The 19646-nt window shown below is 41.5% G+C and overlaps 1 protein-coding gene across 4 annotated transcripts in view; it reads right to left on the reverse strand.

Moving 5' to 3' along the window:
- SYK (spleen associated tyrosine kinase) overlaps positions 1–19646 on the reverse strand; it is a 240231-nt gene that overhangs the window by 76256 nt on the left and 144329 nt on the right. For all 4 annotated transcript variants that reach the window (XM_030193604.1, XM_030193603.1, XM_030193605.1 and 1 more), the window contains 2 exons: positions 3750–3888; positions 2136–2217 (listed from right to left, as the gene is read on the reverse strand). In XM_030193604.1, the coding sequence (XP_030049464.1) occupies positions 2136–2217; positions 3750–3888 (221 nt within the window). The remainder of the gene's footprint in view (positions 1–2135; positions 2218–3749; positions 3889–19646) is intronic.

Below are 19646 nucleotides of genomic sequence, written 5' to 3' on the forward strand. Positions count from 1 at the left end.
TTTCCTCCAGGGTATACATGTTCAGGTCAGCAAGTCTTTGCTCATATGTCTTGGAACGCAAATCCCATACCATTCTCATAGCTTTTCTTTGCACCGCTTCCATTTTTTTAACATCATTCGCAAGGTACGGCCTCCAAAACTGAACACAATACTCCAGGTGGGGCCTCACCAATGACTTGTACAGGGGCATCAACACTTCCTTTCTTCTGCTGATCACACCTTTCTCTATACAGCCTAGCAACCTTCTCGCTACGGCCACCGCCTTGTCACACTTTTTCGTCGCCTTCAGATCCTCAGATACTATCACCCCAAGATCCCTCTCCCCCTCAGTACCTATCAGACTCTCACCGCCTAACACATAAGTCTCTCATGGGTTTCTACTCCCTAAATGCATCACTTTGCATTTCTTCGCATTGAATTTTAATTGCCAAACCTTAGACCATTCTTCTAGCTTCCTCAGATCCCTTTTCATGCTTTCCACTCCCTCCCGGGTGTCCACTCTGTTGGAAATCTTAGTATCATCCGCAAATAGGCAAACTTTACCTTCTAACCCTTTCGGCAATGTCACTCACAAATATATTGAACAGAATCGGCCCCAGCACCGATCCCTGAGGCACTCCACTACTCACCTTTCCTTCCTCCGAGCGAACTCCATTTACCACCATCCTTTGTCCGTCAACCAGTTCCTAATCCAGTTCACCACTTCGGGACCTATCTTCAGCCCATCTAGTTTATTTAAGAGCCTCCTGTGGGGAACCGTGTCAAAAGCTTTGCTAAAATCTAAGTAGATTACATCTATAGCACGTCGATGATTCAATTCTCCAGTTACCCAATCAAAGAATTCAATGAGATTTGTCTGGCACGATTTCCCTCTGGTAAAACCATGTTGTCTCGGATCTTGCAACTTGTTGGCTTCTAGGAAATTCACTATCCTTTCCTTCAGCATGGCTTCCATTACTTTTCTAATAACCAAAGTGAGGCTTACCGGCCTGAAGTTTCCAGCTTCTTCCCTATCACCACTTTTGTGAAGAGGTACCACCTCCGCCGTTCTCCAGTCCCTCGGAACCTCTCCTGTCTCCAAGGAATTTAGGCACAGTTCATTACAGAACACACTCAGCAAGTTGCGCACATAAATTCTAATTATTGCCAATTAGTGCTCATTGCTGCTGGTTAAGTGCTGTTATCAATGTTTATTAGCTTGTTAAGCCAATTAAGTTACATGCATTGTTATAGAATATCCCAGAAAACAACAAGGCAGACGAACCGCAAAATACAACATGGAGACAAACAAAGCAGATCAGTCAGTAATACAAATCAATCTTTATTATAGGGTAAACATCCCAGTAAAAAATGCCCCACACAGACTGTGTTTCGCCCAAAGGAGCTGTGTCAGGGACTCTAAAACAATAAATAATAAACAAAATTATAATCACGTATATAAAAGCAAAAAGAAACAGAATACCATGACATATACAGATAAAAACAGATACATGTCTAGAATACTAGCATTTCGGCATTTATATGTATGTAAAAGATGCAGCAGATAAGTACAAATAGAAATATAATAAATATTAATAACAGCCAATACAATATAAAAACAAAGAATACGTAAAAACAGCAAATATCATATAAAGTCAGTAAATCAAAAAAATAGTAACATAAATAACGTTTATTAGCTTATTAAGCCAATTAAGTTGTGTACATTATTATAGAACATGCATGGATTTCAGCACGGATCTCTAGGCACACTATATAGAATGCAGCAGTAAAAGCTGACCAGGAATATTCAGCCGGAGATAGCTGGCTATGTCCGCAGATAGCCTAAGTGCTATTTAACCGGCCAGGAGCCATTCCTGGCAGGTTAAATAGCGCTGAATATCGGGCAGATTCTATTTTATTTATTTAAATCAAATAAGCAGGAAGTAACTCTGTTCTAAACTACTTAACCCAAATGTATTTTAAATTTAAAAAAGGAAAGCACGTTAGATAAGCAGCTTCCACCCACTGTTATCATGTCTGCCCTTTCTTTGTCAGGGAGCCCAAATTGCCTTTTATGTGTATAAAATTACAAGCTTGCAGCTCTCATAGCAACCTCTGCTTTCAATATTGCACAGTAAGAGTTGAATAATACTTACTGGTACTTAATCCAGGGTGCAGACATGGGAATGTGAGGACTCTTAGTAGCCCATCAGCTTTGTATGAATAATGTTCGACTAACTAAGACAAAATAAAAGGAATAAGGAGGTTAAAAACAACAGAAACATGCCAACTAGTTCTAAAACTAAAAATACAAACACAGGGAATGGTTAGGTGATCCTATTTTCACTCTAACTTTAGCTCCAATTAATCTTTCTACCAGTTACCACTGTAGAAATTAAGAAGGTAATATTGTAAAAGTCACGTTTGCATGTGTGTGACCACATATGCATGTAAATGTCCTCATAAAAATACCTACTGGTGTAAAAGTATGTGCAATGAAGTGTTGACACATACATTGCCAGTAAGGGGTAAATTGGTAAATTCTATAAGTGGTGCCTAAAAATCAGCGCTGAAAATTGTATTCGCTGAACACTATTCTATAAAGGGTGCACATCCTTTATAGAATAGTACTTAGGGCAGTGGTTCCCAAACCCAGTCCTGGAGGCACCCCAGCCAGTCAGGTTTTCAGGATATCCACAATGAATAATCATGAGAGAGATCTGCATACACTGCCTCCACTATATGCAGATCTCTCTCATGAATATTCATTGTGGGTATCCTGAAAACCTGACTGGCTGGGGTCCCTCCAGGACCGGGTTTGGGAACCACTGACTTAGGGCATAAACCATGCCTAACAATCAATTATTGGCATTCATTGACCTTAATTAGGATTTATGCACAGATTGTACTCTATAACAATCCGTGTATAAATCCTAATGTATGTAAATTGTGAGGGCATTTCGGAACATTCCAAAATTTTACGCATGTAAATACAGAACTCAGCTGAACTACACCTAATTGAGGTGCTAGCATTTACATTTGCTAAAAGCTGAATTCTGTATTTACGCATGTAAAATTTTGGAATTCCCCGAAATTATAGAGTACGATTATTATAGAGTACGATCTGTGCATAAATCCTAATTAAGGCAAATTAATGTCAATAATTAGTTGTTAACAGGCTTTTTAAGCAATTCAGTTGTGTGTGCAAATCAGCTATATGCACAGATTTGTGTGCACAACTTTACCATTTATAGAATCTGGGAGTAAGCGGGTACAGAGGTGGATTTTGGGCACAGTCCCTGGGCTTCTATTTATGATGCCTGTAAATCCACGTGAAAACCAAAGTGTATTCTATAACAATGTGCATAACTTAATTGGTTAACTAGCTAATCAGTGCTGTTAATTGAATGTTAACAAGCACTTATCAGCACTAATTGACATTAATTGAAATTTACGCACACAACTCGCTAAGTGTATTCTGTAACATGCTGCGTCTACATTCTAAGTCGCATAGTTGAAAAGGGGGCATGGCTATAGGTGGGGCATGGGAGTTTCTAAAATCTATTGACTGGCTCACCTTTATCCACATGTTTATTCACCCCTGGCATAAGAGCTTGCACCTAACATATAGACACATGTTTTCCTGGTTACACCAGTACTCTATAAAGAAAAGTGGGTACCTACCAGGCACCCAGTTATTGAATTGTGCCCTGACTTGTTAGTTGTAGAAATATATTTTTAATTGCCTGTTATTATTAGATATACTCTACCTGCCAAAGGGTGTCAAACTTCTTCCCATCACGGATAGACAGCTTCCCTATTTTGTCTTTTTCAATGAGGTAATGTCGAACTATTCCATCATGGAGTAAGCATAGAACATAGCTTCCATTATTGTCCCTTTCCCTGATTCTTTAAAAGAAAACAAAAAAGAACTGTGTCAATTTTATGTATCTCAATTACAGCTTATTAAGAGTAAAACTGTTGAAGAACATTCTGACATCAGTATGCTGCTACCTCTTTGATAACCATATATTTTCTATACACAAATTTCCTACTGTTGCTAAATAAAATCCTCCCAGGATCTCTAATAAACAATCTTTCAGGAAAATGTCTTCACTGTCATGAAGCATCATGTAGTCTGATTTCTGATCAATGATTAATGAAAACATAGCTTTATGATATGATATGATATGATATTAACAGGCTTATTTTCGAAAGAGAAGGGCGCTCATCTTTCGACACAAATCGGGAGATGGGTGTCCTTCTCTCAGGGTCGCCCAAATTGGCATAATCACGAGGATGACCAAAGTTCCTAGGGGGCGTGTCAGAGGCATAGCGAAGGCGGGACTGGGGCGTGCCTAACAGATGGGCATCCTCAAGTGATAATGGAAAAAAGAAGGACGTCCCTGATGAGCACTTTGCCGACTTTACTTGGTCCATTTTTTCTTACGACCAAGCTTCAAAACGTTGCTCAAACTGACCAGATGACCACCGGAGGGAATCAAGGATGACCTCCCTTGACTCCCCTACTGGTAACTAACCCCCTCCCACCCTGAAAAAAACAACTTCACCCATACTCGAAAAAAAAAAAAGACGTCCCTGAGCAGCACTTGGACATTTTCACCTGGACTTTGTTTTTTTAAGGTTGAAGACAGCTATTATACACACAGCTTGTCTTCGTGTATGAAGCCGTCTTTGGCATCTGCAGAGCAGTCACGCATAATGCTTGGCTGCTCTGCACTGGCTTCCCCTCCTTAGGAAGGAAATCATGTGCAAATGAGCTAACAGTGAGCAGCTCAATTGCATGCAATTTCCTTCATGCATGTCCGTTCCTTTCCGAATCTCTAAGGGATCGGTAAGGGAAGGGCTTTTTCCATTCAGTTAGTGCATCAGTAAGTCCACTGCAGTGCCCCCTAGGGTGCCAGGTTAGTGTCCTGGCATGTCAGGGGGACCAGTGCACTATGAATGCTCGCTCCTTCCATGACCAAATGAGTTGGATTTGGTCATTATTGAGATGGGCGTCCTTGGCTTCCATTATCACCGAAAACCGGGGACGACCATCTCTAAGTTCGACCATCTCAACATTTATGTCGACCATCTCTAAGGTCGACCTAAATGTTGAGATTTGGGCATCCCCGACCATATTATCGAAACGAAAGATGGACGCCCATCTTGTTTCAATAATATGGCTTTCCCTTCCCCTTTATGGAGTTGTCCTGTAAGGGCGCCCCGTTTGATTATGCCCCTCTTAGAATCACTTCTGTATATACTGCAGCCATTTTTGTTAAAGATATATCTTCTGCCACAGCAATCTTTAAATGGAAGTGTTGTTGGTATCTTGGAGTGATGCTCATGGAACACAAGAGTTCTTCAATACAATCCTGCTACTAGAGCTATCCATTAAATCCTACTGCTAGAGCTATCCATTAAGGACTAAGTTCAATAAATGACACCCAAAGTAATGGGATGATCTGTGCAGTTAGTATTTTGTAAAGAGCGCTTCGCACAGAGTATCCTTTATACCAGGGGTCCTCAAATCCAGTCCTCAAGGTCCACAACTAGAGAATGAAATAGAGATAAAGTTTGTCCCCATCCCTATAGGCTCTGTCGCCATCCCCGCCACATTCCCACAGGCTTTTTCCTCATCTGCAGAAGCCTTGAACAGTTAGATTTTATAATTAAATCTTTTTATTAAAATTTAAAAAGGAACAATATTCTGTATAACTGTTGTTTATAAATCACAAATAGAAAACAATAATAACAATGAGCAAAAATATCTGATTTGTACTACCCCAAGGAACCCTAATCCACCCTGTTAAAATGTCCAGGGGAACAAAAAGTACCTGCACTATATGCCCTAGTAGGGGAGAACAATACCCTCTGAAGCACTGTTATGATTTTGTTTAAGTCATCAACAATCTCAGGATTCAATCTAGCTCTCCTGTCTTCCACAGTCCTTCTGCAATAGAAAATGTCCTCTCAGAAGATGTGCTGGTAGCAGAAATGCAAAGGATCCCCCGTGCAAGGTTTGATAGTTTTGACCTTCACGTTTGCTTGTATTTCCAAAAAATCAACACATCGTTGTCTACATCACTTGAACATAAATAACTGTCCAATTCATTAACAATAGCCTTCAAACGCGGCTCTGATCCATAAAAGTCACTCATAAAACTGATAACATTCATTTTCATTCTTGTGGAGGGGGGGTGGCTCTTTGTGATGCTTTCTGGGAATTTGGATTGTGGGGGATCCTGAATTGTTGATATTGATGGACTCGAGCCTTCCATTTTGATCTGGTTTTGGTACAACTAGGGGTGTAGCCAGACTTTGCAGTGGGGAGCACATTTTAGTTTGTCACCTCTCCTCCCCCCCACTGCCTTGCCGCTCGTCCCGCCGCACCCCACAGCAGCAAATACCTTTGCTGGCCGGGGTTCCCAATCCCTGCCAGCCGAAGCCTTTTTCAGCACCGGTCTCCAGCTCCACCACTTTCTCTGCCTTGCTCTTTCTTCCTCCTGACGTCCTGTGCACACTCCTTTAAGTGAAACTAAGCATGCTCAGTTTCATTTAAAGAACAAGAAGGACGTTAGGAGGAAGAAAGAGCACAGGCAGAGAATATGGCGCACTGGAGACCGGCACTGAAGAAGGCTTTGGCTGGCGGGGGTTGTCAGTTGTCTAAAATATTGATACTAGCATTTTATGGATGCTGTTGCATCTAGTTGGAAAAGATTGTTTAAGGATAGTCTCCAGCCTTTAGAGAATGACATGGGGGGCAAAATTTGTCCCTGTGGGCTCAGTCCCCATCCCCGCACCATCCCTGCTGGCTCTGTTCCCATCCCTTCCTCATCCCCATGGTTAGTCATGTGTTCCCCTCCTCATGTCATTCTCTATCCACAGCCAGCCTGGGTTTCAGGATTTTCACAAGGAATATGTAGGAGATCTATTTGTATTCACTACTTCAATTTACAATAAAATATCAGAAGGAAAGGAACACCATTAATAAAATAGAATAAAGAACAGAAAATAAAGTTATTAAGCTGTGTGATCTGCTCCAGAGTCACACATGGAGACCCACGATAAGGAGGGCTCAGTAGAAAGAAAAAGTGGCATAGAATTCCAAAGCAGCGGTGCTGCACACAAAAAAAATACACATTGTCTTATCAAAGTCTAAATGGACCAGTGCATTGAGGGAATGTGCAAGCGACCATCATACAAGGTTCACAGTGCTCTTGGTGAAGTGTGTGCCATGATTAAAGAGGATAGGTAAAAGGGGATTTCAGCATGGAAGACCTTGTGAGTTAGTATAAGAATCAGCTTCTTGCTTCAAATATACCTAAAATACATTTGTGACTTTTGCCTCCCAGGCAATGTTACCATAATAAAGGCTGCTTAATGTTGATAAGGTGGACTGTTCTAGGCAAGGTATACAGTTCTAGACAAAGTGTAGTGTAGCTTAAACAGCCAGCATAAACTATCCCCAAGTAGAAGCTTACTTTACCAGTAGACTCTCAATTCTTAAGCAAATCTTCTTTATTGTAGAACTCAGAATAAACAAACAAAATACAACTTTCAGTTCAGTTGCTTGTCAAATAATTTTTGCATTCTGCACATAGAGTCTGTATCTAGCCACCTCAGAAGCAAGGAGATGGCCAAAACTCAGCCTAGCTGAGAGGAAAAGCTGTAACACTCAAAGGGGATTAAGAGGGAGAAACTCAGAGAAAATACATGGGAACATCTTGGGGAAATGGTGAAAACTCTTGATGGAATTATAGTAGATTAAGGAAGGGATCAGTCCCTAGATCAGCTGCAGATCACAAAGGCATGCTAGGAAGACTGCACTCACTAACACAGCCTGCAGTGGCAGAGAGGGAGGGCTGGCCCTAGCTTAGAGCTAACAGACAATAGAGAAAGCTCACAAGGAGCCAATTACAGGATACTGCAAACTATAGGGTGGAGGAGGCCCCAGTACACAGTGCTATCTATATCACAGACAATGCAATAGAAAACAGATAATACTCATATTAAATATACATCACAATATACACTGCCTCCATGAAAATGGGACCAGGCCCTCCCCACCTGGTATCAGTAGATACCACTATTTAACTCCTCAAAATATTAACATTGTAAGTAAGTAAGCAAAAGTCCATTTATATATCTGGATCTTAAACTTGGCAACTTCTTGCTTGCCTCCAGTTCACTGTTACTTTGGCAACCTCTCTTGTGCAGTTTCACAGCAGCTGAAACGAGAGACAGATAACAAAAACAAACAACCAAAAAGAGAGAGAAAAGTCTTTGAGTGTCTGGAGTGGACAATGGTCCACACTGTCCTCATCTCCTCTTGGTGTGGATCAGTGGCTCAGTGATGGCTCTGCTAAAGAATTCCCTTGTCTTCTAAGGAAGTCTTGTGTCAAAGTTCCTAGGTGGTGCAAAATTGTCATTGATGATCTGTAGTTTTGTATCCTCAATAGCACTTTGATGATGAGTATATGGTCTTTCATCAGCTAGTTGATGAAGTGAAGGTGCAATCTCTTTGTGGCAGGTGTGAGATGCACAGTTGTTCAAGAGTCTTTAGAGAATCTTTCCACTTCTCCCATTCTTGTTGCATTTCTGGTGGCAGTGGGACATCCCACTCATCAGAACTTTGGGAAAGCACCCTCAGTAGGGACCTTCCTTGAATAGTAACTGGAGCCATAAACCCCAGTAAGTCATACAGACTATTGACTGTAGAAAAGACACCTCTGCAAGTATATGGTTTCTCTTGGGTAGAGACTTGAAAGGTAAAAAAAATCTCTTTTTAGATCCCAGTGCAACCCAAGGCTTCTCTGAAGTGAAGGGGTGTCTACTCTTAGATCTAGATCCTTTAAATGTTTGACATAATCCTCTACAGCAAATGCAATTTTATGAAGTCTTGGATTGACCTCTGACAGCATTGCTTGGGTTCTCTTTAGCAAGTCAATAGCTTTCTCCTTCAGTAGGTAATGACTTCAAACCATCATCTATATAAAATTTCTCAATGAAGCATCTAGCATCTGTTCCATATTCTCTTTCTTCCTCTTGGGCTGTCCTTCTAAGCCCATAGGTTGCCACTGCAGGTGATGGACAAAGACATGAACTTTTATTCTGTATTCCACAATTTCCTAGTTGATGTCATTTCACGGTATAGTAATTTCTATAGTCTGGGAGTACTATAAAGCAATAGAATATTTGCTGAATATCTGCTGTTATGGTGATAGGGTTCTTTATGAAGCAGATTGATTCTTAATAGATTGTTGTTCATGTCAGGCCCAGAAAACAGAACATTGTTGAGTGAAATTGAGCACTGGAATTGAACACAATCTTGATAAGGCCTGGTTTTTGTAAATGATACACACCAAAGGTAGGTAGGTACCATCACTCTATGTTGTCTTTTAATGGTGGACCTGGCTCTGCATAGCCATTATCCAACATGTACTGCACAAATGTTGTAAAGTGCTATTTTCTCTCTGGTTTCCTTCTCAGAGTCTGTTGCAATTAAGTAAAACGAGAGAGAGAAAGAGCTTGCTCTCTGTTGTTAGGTAGTCATGTTCTAGGTGTCTGAAATGGTAGCAGAGCCACCTAGCTGTTGGACTCATCCTTGTAGAATTACTTATTCATTATTCTCAAGAACTCTCTGTCTTCTACTGAAAGAGTTGGTTTGTCATCATACTTGGTTACTAGGAACACCGAGATCCCCAGATGTCCTCTTAAATCTGGTGGAGAGGTGTCCTTAGAAATGGTTGAGCCGGAGTCTGCTTCTTTCCAGCTGTAAACCTCCTTCACATGTAGATGGTTACAACAAGGCTTGAACAAGGTGGTGCACCCATTTTCCAAGATGTACATTTTGTATACATCTACACTTGGTCTCCAGTCTGTTAAGGCAGATGTCACCTACTATCACCCATCCCAGGGTGAGTTGGTAGGCATAAGACGCATCAAGTGGACCTGCATGTGATCCACAAACTCTAAACAGTGTTGGTAAATGTTTTCCCAACAAGAGTAAGATCTTGGCATTTGAGATCAGCTATAGGTTGCAGGTGACGATGATGTTGCACGACCTCTGGTGTGGGAATTTCTTCTCAGTTATAAGGTGTCTGACTACATTCAATAAGAGTCATTAGATGGATCTTATTGATACCATCCATCACTGCTATCACATATCCACTTGCTCTTCTCCGCATCCTCTTTCTCTTGCCTGTACAGGTCTTGAGGTGGTAGGAATTGTGAGCTCCATGGATGTCAAATAAGTCAAAGAACTCAGTCCTTGCAAGGGACTGATTACTCTGCTCATCTATGATAACATACATCTTTACTACCTTTTCTAGTTGCTCTTTTGGATATACTTTAGATATACATATCTTGGTGCATGATCAACCACTATGGCCTTTTCCACACACTTGTGTACAGTTTGGAGGTGGTGACATTTGATCTACCTCCTTCTTCCCACCATGGCTTGACGATGAGGCTAGGGTTCCTGTAGAAGTAGACTTACTCTTGTCAAAGTGTAAGGCATTGACATGCTGGTCACTATTGCACTCCATACACTTTATGGATGCTTTACAGTCTTTAACCATGTGCTTAGATGAGGAGCAACATTTATAGCAGATTCTGTATTTTTTCAACAGATTTTAACGTTTTCTTAAGGGTTTCTCAAAAACCCCCTGTACATTTCTTGTAGAGGATGAGGTTTCTTGTGTATCGAAAACTCTATTTCTGGATCCTCTACTTTCTCTGTAGTAGGAGGATGATCAGTTGGTGGGGTTGCTGTGGCTTACACATCTGTTATGTGCATAGCTACAGGTTTTCTGGCATTACTGTACTTCTATACTGGCCTTTCACTTCAGAAGTAGCCTGTCTTGACCGCTTCAGGCTCATCAAACATGAAGCTAGGGTCATTTCTCCTTTTTGCCAGATCCTGGATGAACTTCACAGAGAGAGTGAAGGGAGGAAACCTCTCTTGATTGTTGTCTTTACACTTGGCGCCTACTGATGACCAATTTTCTCTTATGTCATATGGAAGCTTGGATATAATCTCATTTATGACCCAAGCTGGATCCAAGTAGTACAGGCCAGGAAGGTTCGGATCAGCTTTATTTATTTCCAAACTCTTGATATACTGAAAATTAAGCCTATAAAGGCAACTAAGCGGTTTACAATAGTTAAAAACAGGCTCTTTATTTGACTGCTGGTGGGGGGAAGGGGGAGAAAAGATTTTTGAATCAGGAGAAGACGGAGAAAGTCTATAAAACAGATGGAAAAGCATTAGAAAAAAGGAAGAGCAATTTAATACACACTCTCAGCATATTTTATGATATAGCAATGACAGCCCATTTTGGTTCACCACTACTGATGATGGCCCTATCTCTAAGATTATATAAGTACATAAGTAATGCCATACTGGGAAAAGACCAAGGGTCCATCGAGCCCAGCATCTTGTCCACGACAGCGGCCAATCCAGGCCAAGGGCACCTGGCAAGCTTCCCAAACGTACAAACATTCTATACATGTTATTCCTGGGATTTTGGATTTTTCCAAGTCCGTTTAGTAACGGTTTATGGACTTGTCTTTTAGGAAACCGTCCAACCCCTTTTTAAACTCTGCTAAGCTAACCGCCTTCACCACATTTTCCGGCAATGAATTCCAGAGTTTATGTTTGCCTATTGGTATTGCGCTTCTTTACAGCCTGCCTCAGTACACAAAGCACAGGAGTTGCACTTTAATGAAGGCCTTTATCCTTGTTCTGTACTACTTATAATAGTTCTACTCTTTCAGATTGATCCATGGATTACAGTTCTAATACACACATGTCACTTCTCAAAATCCAACCTATAAAACCACTGCAACAAGGGAATCTGTCATCTTTCCCAAACTATACCTTTCACATTGGCTATTCATGATGGCCTCTCATGATGCTATCTCCATGATGGCTACTTCACTTTACTGTACCTCAGTCTATTCATATATAGCCTTGCAATATGGCAACCCTCTCTTCCTGTCATCCATTTCACACAGCCCTGTTCCTAAGACTACCCCATCTTCGCTCTTACTCATTTATCCATAAAACAGAGCCTTACATAGCCAAGCTTTTGCTTTGTGCAATCAACCTCTCCTTTGTTCCTAAGTGACCAGCAAGACCCTCTTCCACTTTCTCCAGAAGAAAATAGGCAGTTGCAGGGCCTGGCCCCCGTCACTGAGGCAACAGCCATAGGGCCAACAACTGTGGCTAGCAGAGAGAACATAAGAATAGCCATACTGGCTCAGACCAATGATCCATCTAGCCCAGCATCCTGCTTCTGGCAGTGGCCAATATAGGTCATAAGTACCTGGCAGAAACCCAATTAATAGCAACATTCCATGCTACCAATCCTGGGGCAAGAAGTTGCTTCCATCAAGTCTATCTCAATAACAGACTATGGACCATTCCTCCAGGAATTTGTCCAAAATATTTTTTTTACACCCAGATATGCTAACTGCTGTCACTACATCTTCCAGCAACAAGTTCCAGAGCTAAACTATTCTTTGAGTGAAAGAATGTCTCCTCCTATTTGTTTTAAAAGTATTTCCATGTAGTTTTATTGAGTGTCCTCTGGTCTTTGTACTTTTTGAAAGAGTGAAAAATTGATTCACTTTTACCCATTCTACACCACTCAGGATTTTGTAGACTTCAATCAAATCCCTCCTCAGCAGTTTCCAGGGTAAAAGCTCTGCTCTCCAGTTTTATTCCCCTTCCCTCTCTTCCTCTCCAAGTAAGTCCACAATTAGTTTAGTCGCCAGAAAAAGTGCATGAGTACCAGTGGTACAGCTTCAATTGGATGTTCTTTCTCTCCTTCCCTTGACAATTAGCTCTTTTTTGGCAGCCTACAGACACCCATTGAATCCTCATAGAGGAGGTCTAGCTTCTCATTCTAGGACCAGTGGATATACTATATTGGCTGATGCTGTCTAAACCTCTGTACTGACCTATTTGCTCTACTAATGCTGCTCATTCCAAAGCTGTTCATAATTTAGTAGTGAATGTAAGATTATTTCATAAACATAGATCTGTAAGGGAAAAAAAAAGAGAAAATACTTGTACTGTTGCTTGAAAGAATAGCATGGTGAGGGCATTAGTTCTACTCAAATTATTATCTGGTTCACTAGTTTGCTAGACTAAGCAATCAACCATGCAGATCTCTATTTCCTGAACACAGCTGCAGCTGTATTTCAGATAGAGAAATGATTAGCTTCTTACTGATTATTCCTTTACAAATGTTCAAGAAAATGTTACTAATCTATATTTTAATGGCTTTGAACTGTTTTGCTGTATCCCTACAATTTATTTATAAATTTGCTAAAATAATTTGTGTACACCAGACACTATAGATCCTTCCTATAAAACTCAGATACATCAATACTAGAATTTCACATTTGCCTGTTGAATAAAATTACAAACATTCCATCATTCATTTTTTTCTTCATAAAGTGATATAGAAATATTTGATTAATACAGAAAACACTGTACAAAAATCACTTACAAAATCTGAATAGGAAATTTAAATAAACAAGATTTTTGTACAAATAGTTTGTAATAAGCAAAGAGGGGCATAATCGAAAGGGGCACCCAAGTTTTCCTGAGGACATCTTCGCAGGACGTCCCAGTAAAGGGGCGGGGAAATCCGTATTATCAAAACAAGATGGGCGTCCATCTTTCGTTTTGATAATATGGTCGGGGACGCCCAAATCTTGACATTTAGGTCGTCCCTAGAGATGATCGTTCTTAGACTTGGTCATTTCTGATTTTCGGCGATAATGGAAACTAAGGATGCCCATCTCTAAAATGACCAAATCCAAGCCCTTTGGTCATGGAAGGAGCCAGCATTCGTAGTGCACTGGTCCCCCTGACATGCCAGGACACCAACCGTGCACCCTAGGGGGCACTGCAGTGGACTTCATAAAAAAGCTCTTAGGTACATAGCTCCCTTACCTTGTGTGTTGAGCCCCCAAAACCCACTACCCACAACTGTACACCACTACCATAGCCCTTATGGCTGAAGGGGGCACCTAGATGTGGGTACAGTGGGTTTCTGGTGGGTTTTGGAGGGCTCACATTTACCACCACAAGTGTAACAGGTGGGGGGGGGGGGGGGGCCTGGCTCTGCCTGTCTGAAGTGCACTGCACCCACTAAAACTGCTCCAGGAACCTGCATACTGTTGTGATGGACCTGAGTATGACATTTGAGGCTGGCATAGAGGCTGTCAAAAAATATTTTTAAAGTTCTTTTTTGAGGGTGGGAGGGGGTTAGTGACCACTAGGGAAGTAAGGGGAGGTGATCCCTGATTCCCTCCAGTGGTCATCTGGTCAGTTTGGGCAACTTTTTGTGCCTTGGTCGCAAGAAAAACTGGACCAGGTAAAGTCGCCCAAATGCTCATCAGGGATGCCCTTTTTTTTCCATTATGGGTCGAGGGCGCCCATGTGTTAGCCACGCTACTACTACTACTTAACATTTCTAGAACGCTACTAGGGTTATGCAGCGCTGTACAAAATAAACAAAAGGACGGTCCCTGCTCAAAGGAGCTTACAATCTAAAGAACGAAATGTCAAGTTGGGGCAGTCTAGATATCTTGAGTAGAGGTGTAGAGGTTAGGTGCCGAAGGCGACCTTGAAGAGGTGAGCTTTAAGCAGAGATTTGAAGATGGGCAGGGAGAGGGCCTGGCGTATGGGCTCGGGGAGTTTGTTCCATGCATGGGGTGAGGCGAGGCAGAAAGGGCAGAGCCTGGAGTTGGCGGTGGTGGAGAAGGGTACTGAAAGGAGGGATTTGTCTTGGAGAGCGGAGGTTACGGGTAGGAACGTAAGAGGAGATGAGGGTTGAGAGGTAAGGAGGGGCTGCAGATCGAGTATATTTGTAGGTTAGTAGCAGAAGCTTTTTTTTTTTTGTTCAATCATTTTTATTAATTTGGATATAACAATAAAAAAAGGAAATTAAGTACCATTGACTTAATAAAAGTTTAACAAGTTAGAACATGTACACTGACTTATAGAAAAATTACAAACTTTCCAAAATATCTAAAGAAATTTCAAATAGATGTTGGTCTTGTAACAACCATGTAGGCACTTTAGACCATTTAATTTACCATTGCCATATACTGGATGAGTATTGGTCTCATATAGAGGAAACTATTTCTCAAATTCTAGATTTTAAGATCTCATTAACATACAAAATCATGATCACGGGAGAATTTGGTTTAGACACGATACTACAACCACACATAGCCAAATTACTTCGTATATTGATTCAAGTTGCTTTAAAACTGATATGTCAAAACTGGAAGGACTTTACGAAGTTATCTTATGATATGTGGTGGTATACAGTATGTCTATACGCTAAATATGAAAAAGCTGCTGCTGAGAAATGCGGTTCCCTTGTAGCATTTAATAAAACCTGGTCTCCCATACTCAATTACTCATCCAATCAACATTAATTATTATAATTCAAGCATCTATAAATGGGTACTAATTACAAATATAAGAATAATTTATTTTCTTCCCCTCTAACATTTAATAATATGTTTACTCCTATAGTTATAATTACCTGTAATGTAACAGCATCAGGGATTCTAGAGATGATGTAAACACTGTCCATAATTTTTCTAGTAGCAGAAGCTTGAATTGAATGCGGTAACTGATCGGAAGCCAATGAAGTGACTTGAGGAGAGGGGTGATATGAGTGTATCGATTCAGGTGGAAGATAAGACGTGCAGCAGAGTTCTGAACGGACTGAAGGGGGGATAGGTGGCTAAGTGGGAGACCAGTGAGAAGTAGGTTGCAGTAGTCAAGGCGAGAGGTAACGAGAGAGTGGATGAGAGTTCGGGTGGTGTGCTCAGAGAGGAAAGGGCGGATTTTGCTAATGTTATAGAGGAAGAAACGACAGGTCTTGGCTATCTGCTGGATATGCGCAGAGAAGGAGAGGGAGGAGTCGAAGATGACACCGAGGTTGCGGGCAGATGAGACGAGGACGATGAGGGTGTTATCAACCGAAATAGAGAGTGGAGGTAGAGGAGAAATGGGTTTGGGTGGGAAGACAAGAAGTTCGGTCTTGGCCATGTTCAGTTTCAGGTGGCGGTTGGACATCCAGGCAGCAATGTCGGATAAGCAGGCCGATACTTTGGCCTGGGTGTCTGCAGTGATGTTAGGTGTGGAGAGATAAAGCTGGGTGTCGTCAGCATAGAGATGATACTGGAAGCCATGAGACGAGATCAGGGAGCCCAGGGAAGAGGTGTAGATAGAGAAAAGAAGGGGTCCAAGGACAGAACCCTGAGGGACTCCAACAGAGAGCGGGATAGGGGTGGAGGAAGAACCATGAGAGTGTACTCTGAAGGTACGATGGGAGAGATAAGAGGAGAACCAGGAGAGGACAGAGCCCTGGAACCCCAAAGAGGACAATGTGTCAAGAAGTGTGATTGACAGTGTCAAAAGTGGCGGATAGGTCGAGGAGAATGAGGATGGAGTAATGACCTTTGGATTTAGCAAGGAACAGGTCATTACAGACTTTGGATAGTGCCGTTTCTGTCGAGTGAAGTGGGCGAAAGCCAGATTGAAGCATTTCTGAAGTTTAATGGATCATCATTTTGATTTTTTGGTTTTTATTTTTCAAAACATATTCATAACAGCACTGAGCAAAGCACAGAGCACGTCACGCACACAAGCTTCATTTCGGAGGAGTTGTTGAGTAGAGTGACCAAGGATTCTACTATGGTGGAGTCCGGGCGGAAGCAGGGGTGATCCGGGTTTAGAACCTTCCCTTCTTCTGGCATGCAGGTCTGCATCCAGGTCTCAAAGAAGTCCAGGTCTCAAGTCCCGCCTTCGCTACGCCTCCGACACATCCCCGGGAACTTTGGTCGTCCCCGTGACAGAAAGCAATTGGGGACCCTGTGAGAAGGACGCCCATCTTCCGATTTGTGTCAAAACATGGGTGTCCTTCTCTTTCGAAAATAAGCCTGAAAGTGAACTACACTGACTTACGGCAGGAGTCATGTAATGTGGCCACTATCCTGGAACATTACAATGAAGAATAATTTCAAATTTAACAATACTATCTGAGATTCAAGGTAAAGGTCAGGGAGGATAGGGAGGATAGGGAGGATTGAGTCTTAACGGGGTAACTGTCTGAAACTGTGCCTATATATAGGTGCCCAGAGGGAGCCTGCATATGCTATAAAGAAAGGTAGGTGCTTGCTTTTCATTAAAGAATACAAGTGTAACTGGGTATATATGAGCACATGATGTTAGGCATGAATACTTATGCCATCCATAGAGCTCGTATTAATGTCCAGGCCTAAAGGTCAGAAAGAGTTATATAGCATAATTGTGAGCCCACCCATACTGCATCCTTTTTCTGCCTATGTAAACACCCATATGTCAAACACAGGTGATATGAGTATATTTACAGAATAGTGCTGAAGTGAAATTTTGTCATTTGCACATGTAAAAACATGAATACATGTCAACATACCAAACATTTGTCCCCCCAATATTCAGCCAGCATCAGTCAGCATTTTTATGAACACTGTTGCTGGCTAAATTATCCCCTGATATTCAGTGCTGGGCCATGTCCAGCCACCAGCACTGAATATCAGGGGATGATTTTGGGTAGGCAGGCTACTGGAGATTATGTGGGCCTGGCCGCTGGGGCTGCATAAGACTTATGTGGCCCTGGTTGAATATCGGGTCGGGGATGTATAACTTTGCTTTTCTTTTTTGTATTAAAACAAAAAGTCCCTGAGCCCCATCTTGCCCCCCAGGTCAATGTCCCCTCTTTCCCTCCCCCAAGCCTGCATTAACACCTCCCTGGTAAGACATCCCACCCCCAACTGTGAAGGTAAGCATCCCTGGTGGTCTAGCAGGATCATTGGGGGAAGCAGCACAGCCCCCTCTCTCCTTCCCCTTGCGGCGCCTCTGTAAAATGACTGCCATGGCCTCTCATGGCAGCTCGCAGTACTTGTGTAGTACTGTGAGCTGCCATGAGAGGTCACAGCAGCTATTTTACAGAGGCGCCACAAGAGGCAGAATTAAGGGGGTCGTGCTCCTGCCCACAACAACCCTGCTGGACCACCATCTCCAAGTTGAAGAGCCCTAACCTCTCTATCTTTTCTTCATAGGGAAGTCATCCCATCCAATTTATCATTTTGGTCACCCTTCACTGTACCTTTTCTAATTCCACTATATGTTTTTTGAGATGCAGTGACCAAAATTGCACATAATTTTTGAGGTGCAGTCACACGATAGAGTGAAACACAGGCTTTATAATATTCTCAATTTTGTTCCCCATTCCTTAATTACTAACATTCTATTTGCTTTCTTAGCCACCTCTGCACACTGAGCAGAGGGTTTCAACTTATTATCAATGATCATACCTAAATCTTTTTCCCGTGCAGTGACTCCTAATGTGGAACCTTGTATCATGTAGCTGTAATTTGGGTTCCTCTTCCCTACATAGTAAAATAGTAACATAGTAAATGATGGCAGATGAAGACCTGAACGGTTCATCAAGTTTGCCCAACAGTTACACTCATTATCAAGTCATGATTAAACCAACAATGAATGTAAGAAGTCCACCCAGCCCTGTCCTTAGGTTCCAACCAGTGAAGTTGCCGTCAAAGCTCAATCCAGCCTATCCAAATCCATCTTGTCATTTGTGGATACAGACCATAAAAGTCTACTCAGTATTGTATTCATGTTCCAAATTACTGGAGTTTCCATCAAAGCCCCCTCCAGCTCATCCTAAACCAGATTGCCATATACGGAACACAGACCGTACAAGGTTGCCCAGCACTGGCCTTAGTTCTTCACAACCAGAATCTTCTAGTTTTACTGTTTTCCCTTCTTTAAAAATTGTTTTTATACCAATGCCTTTCAAGTATTTTAATGTATGTATCATATCTCCCCTGTCCCTCCTTTCCTCTAGGGTATACATATTCAGGTCTTCCAGTCTCTTCTCATATGTCTTTCTGCGGGTCATTATGCATCACCTAACAAACAGGGAAGCAGACTTACAGAGGCTTTTTCCTCCAAGAAGTAAAAAGACAAAAGGAGGTACAGTATTTCTGCTATAATGTACAAAATGGTTACATCTATTCCACCATTATTACTAAAATTTTGGCTCATTGCAGATTCACAACCAGATATGCTAGTTATTTCATGGATGTTACAATCATTGACATATTAACTCAGCCAGGGAGATCATTACACTAATTGATAACCAGGTCTGGAACTAGATATCAAAGAATTTTGATAATAAGGAAGTTTTTTTTGTTGTTGACAAAATTTCATATAATTAGGTTTTCATCTGACAATCAATTATAAAAGTATTCCAAGATTTTGCAGCTTGATAAGAAAAAGCAGAGGTAAAAACAATGTTTACAGTTTATGTTTTTACACAGAGTTGAAATTTATGGTAAGTTCATTTCTAGAACAGGAAGCTTTATATTAAGATCTGTTTATACATCTTCTTTGTCCCCCTTCCAACCTTGATCCAATCTAACAACTGCATAGCATTTTGCTATTCAGATAACATTCAGTTCTTATACCATCTCACCTCTGGTTCTTGTGACCTCACTGATCTCAACCTCTGCCTTAACAGAGTCTTCACCTGGTTGCGTGACTAACATTTCCACCT

Source organism: Microcaecilia unicolor, chromosome 2 (genome assembly GCF_901765095.1).
Source record: "Microcaecilia unicolor chromosome 2, aMicUni1.1, whole genome shotgun sequence".
In the NCBI taxonomy this organism is placed as follows: Eukaryota; Metazoa; Chordata; class Amphibia; order Gymnophiona; family Siphonopidae; genus Microcaecilia; species Microcaecilia unicolor.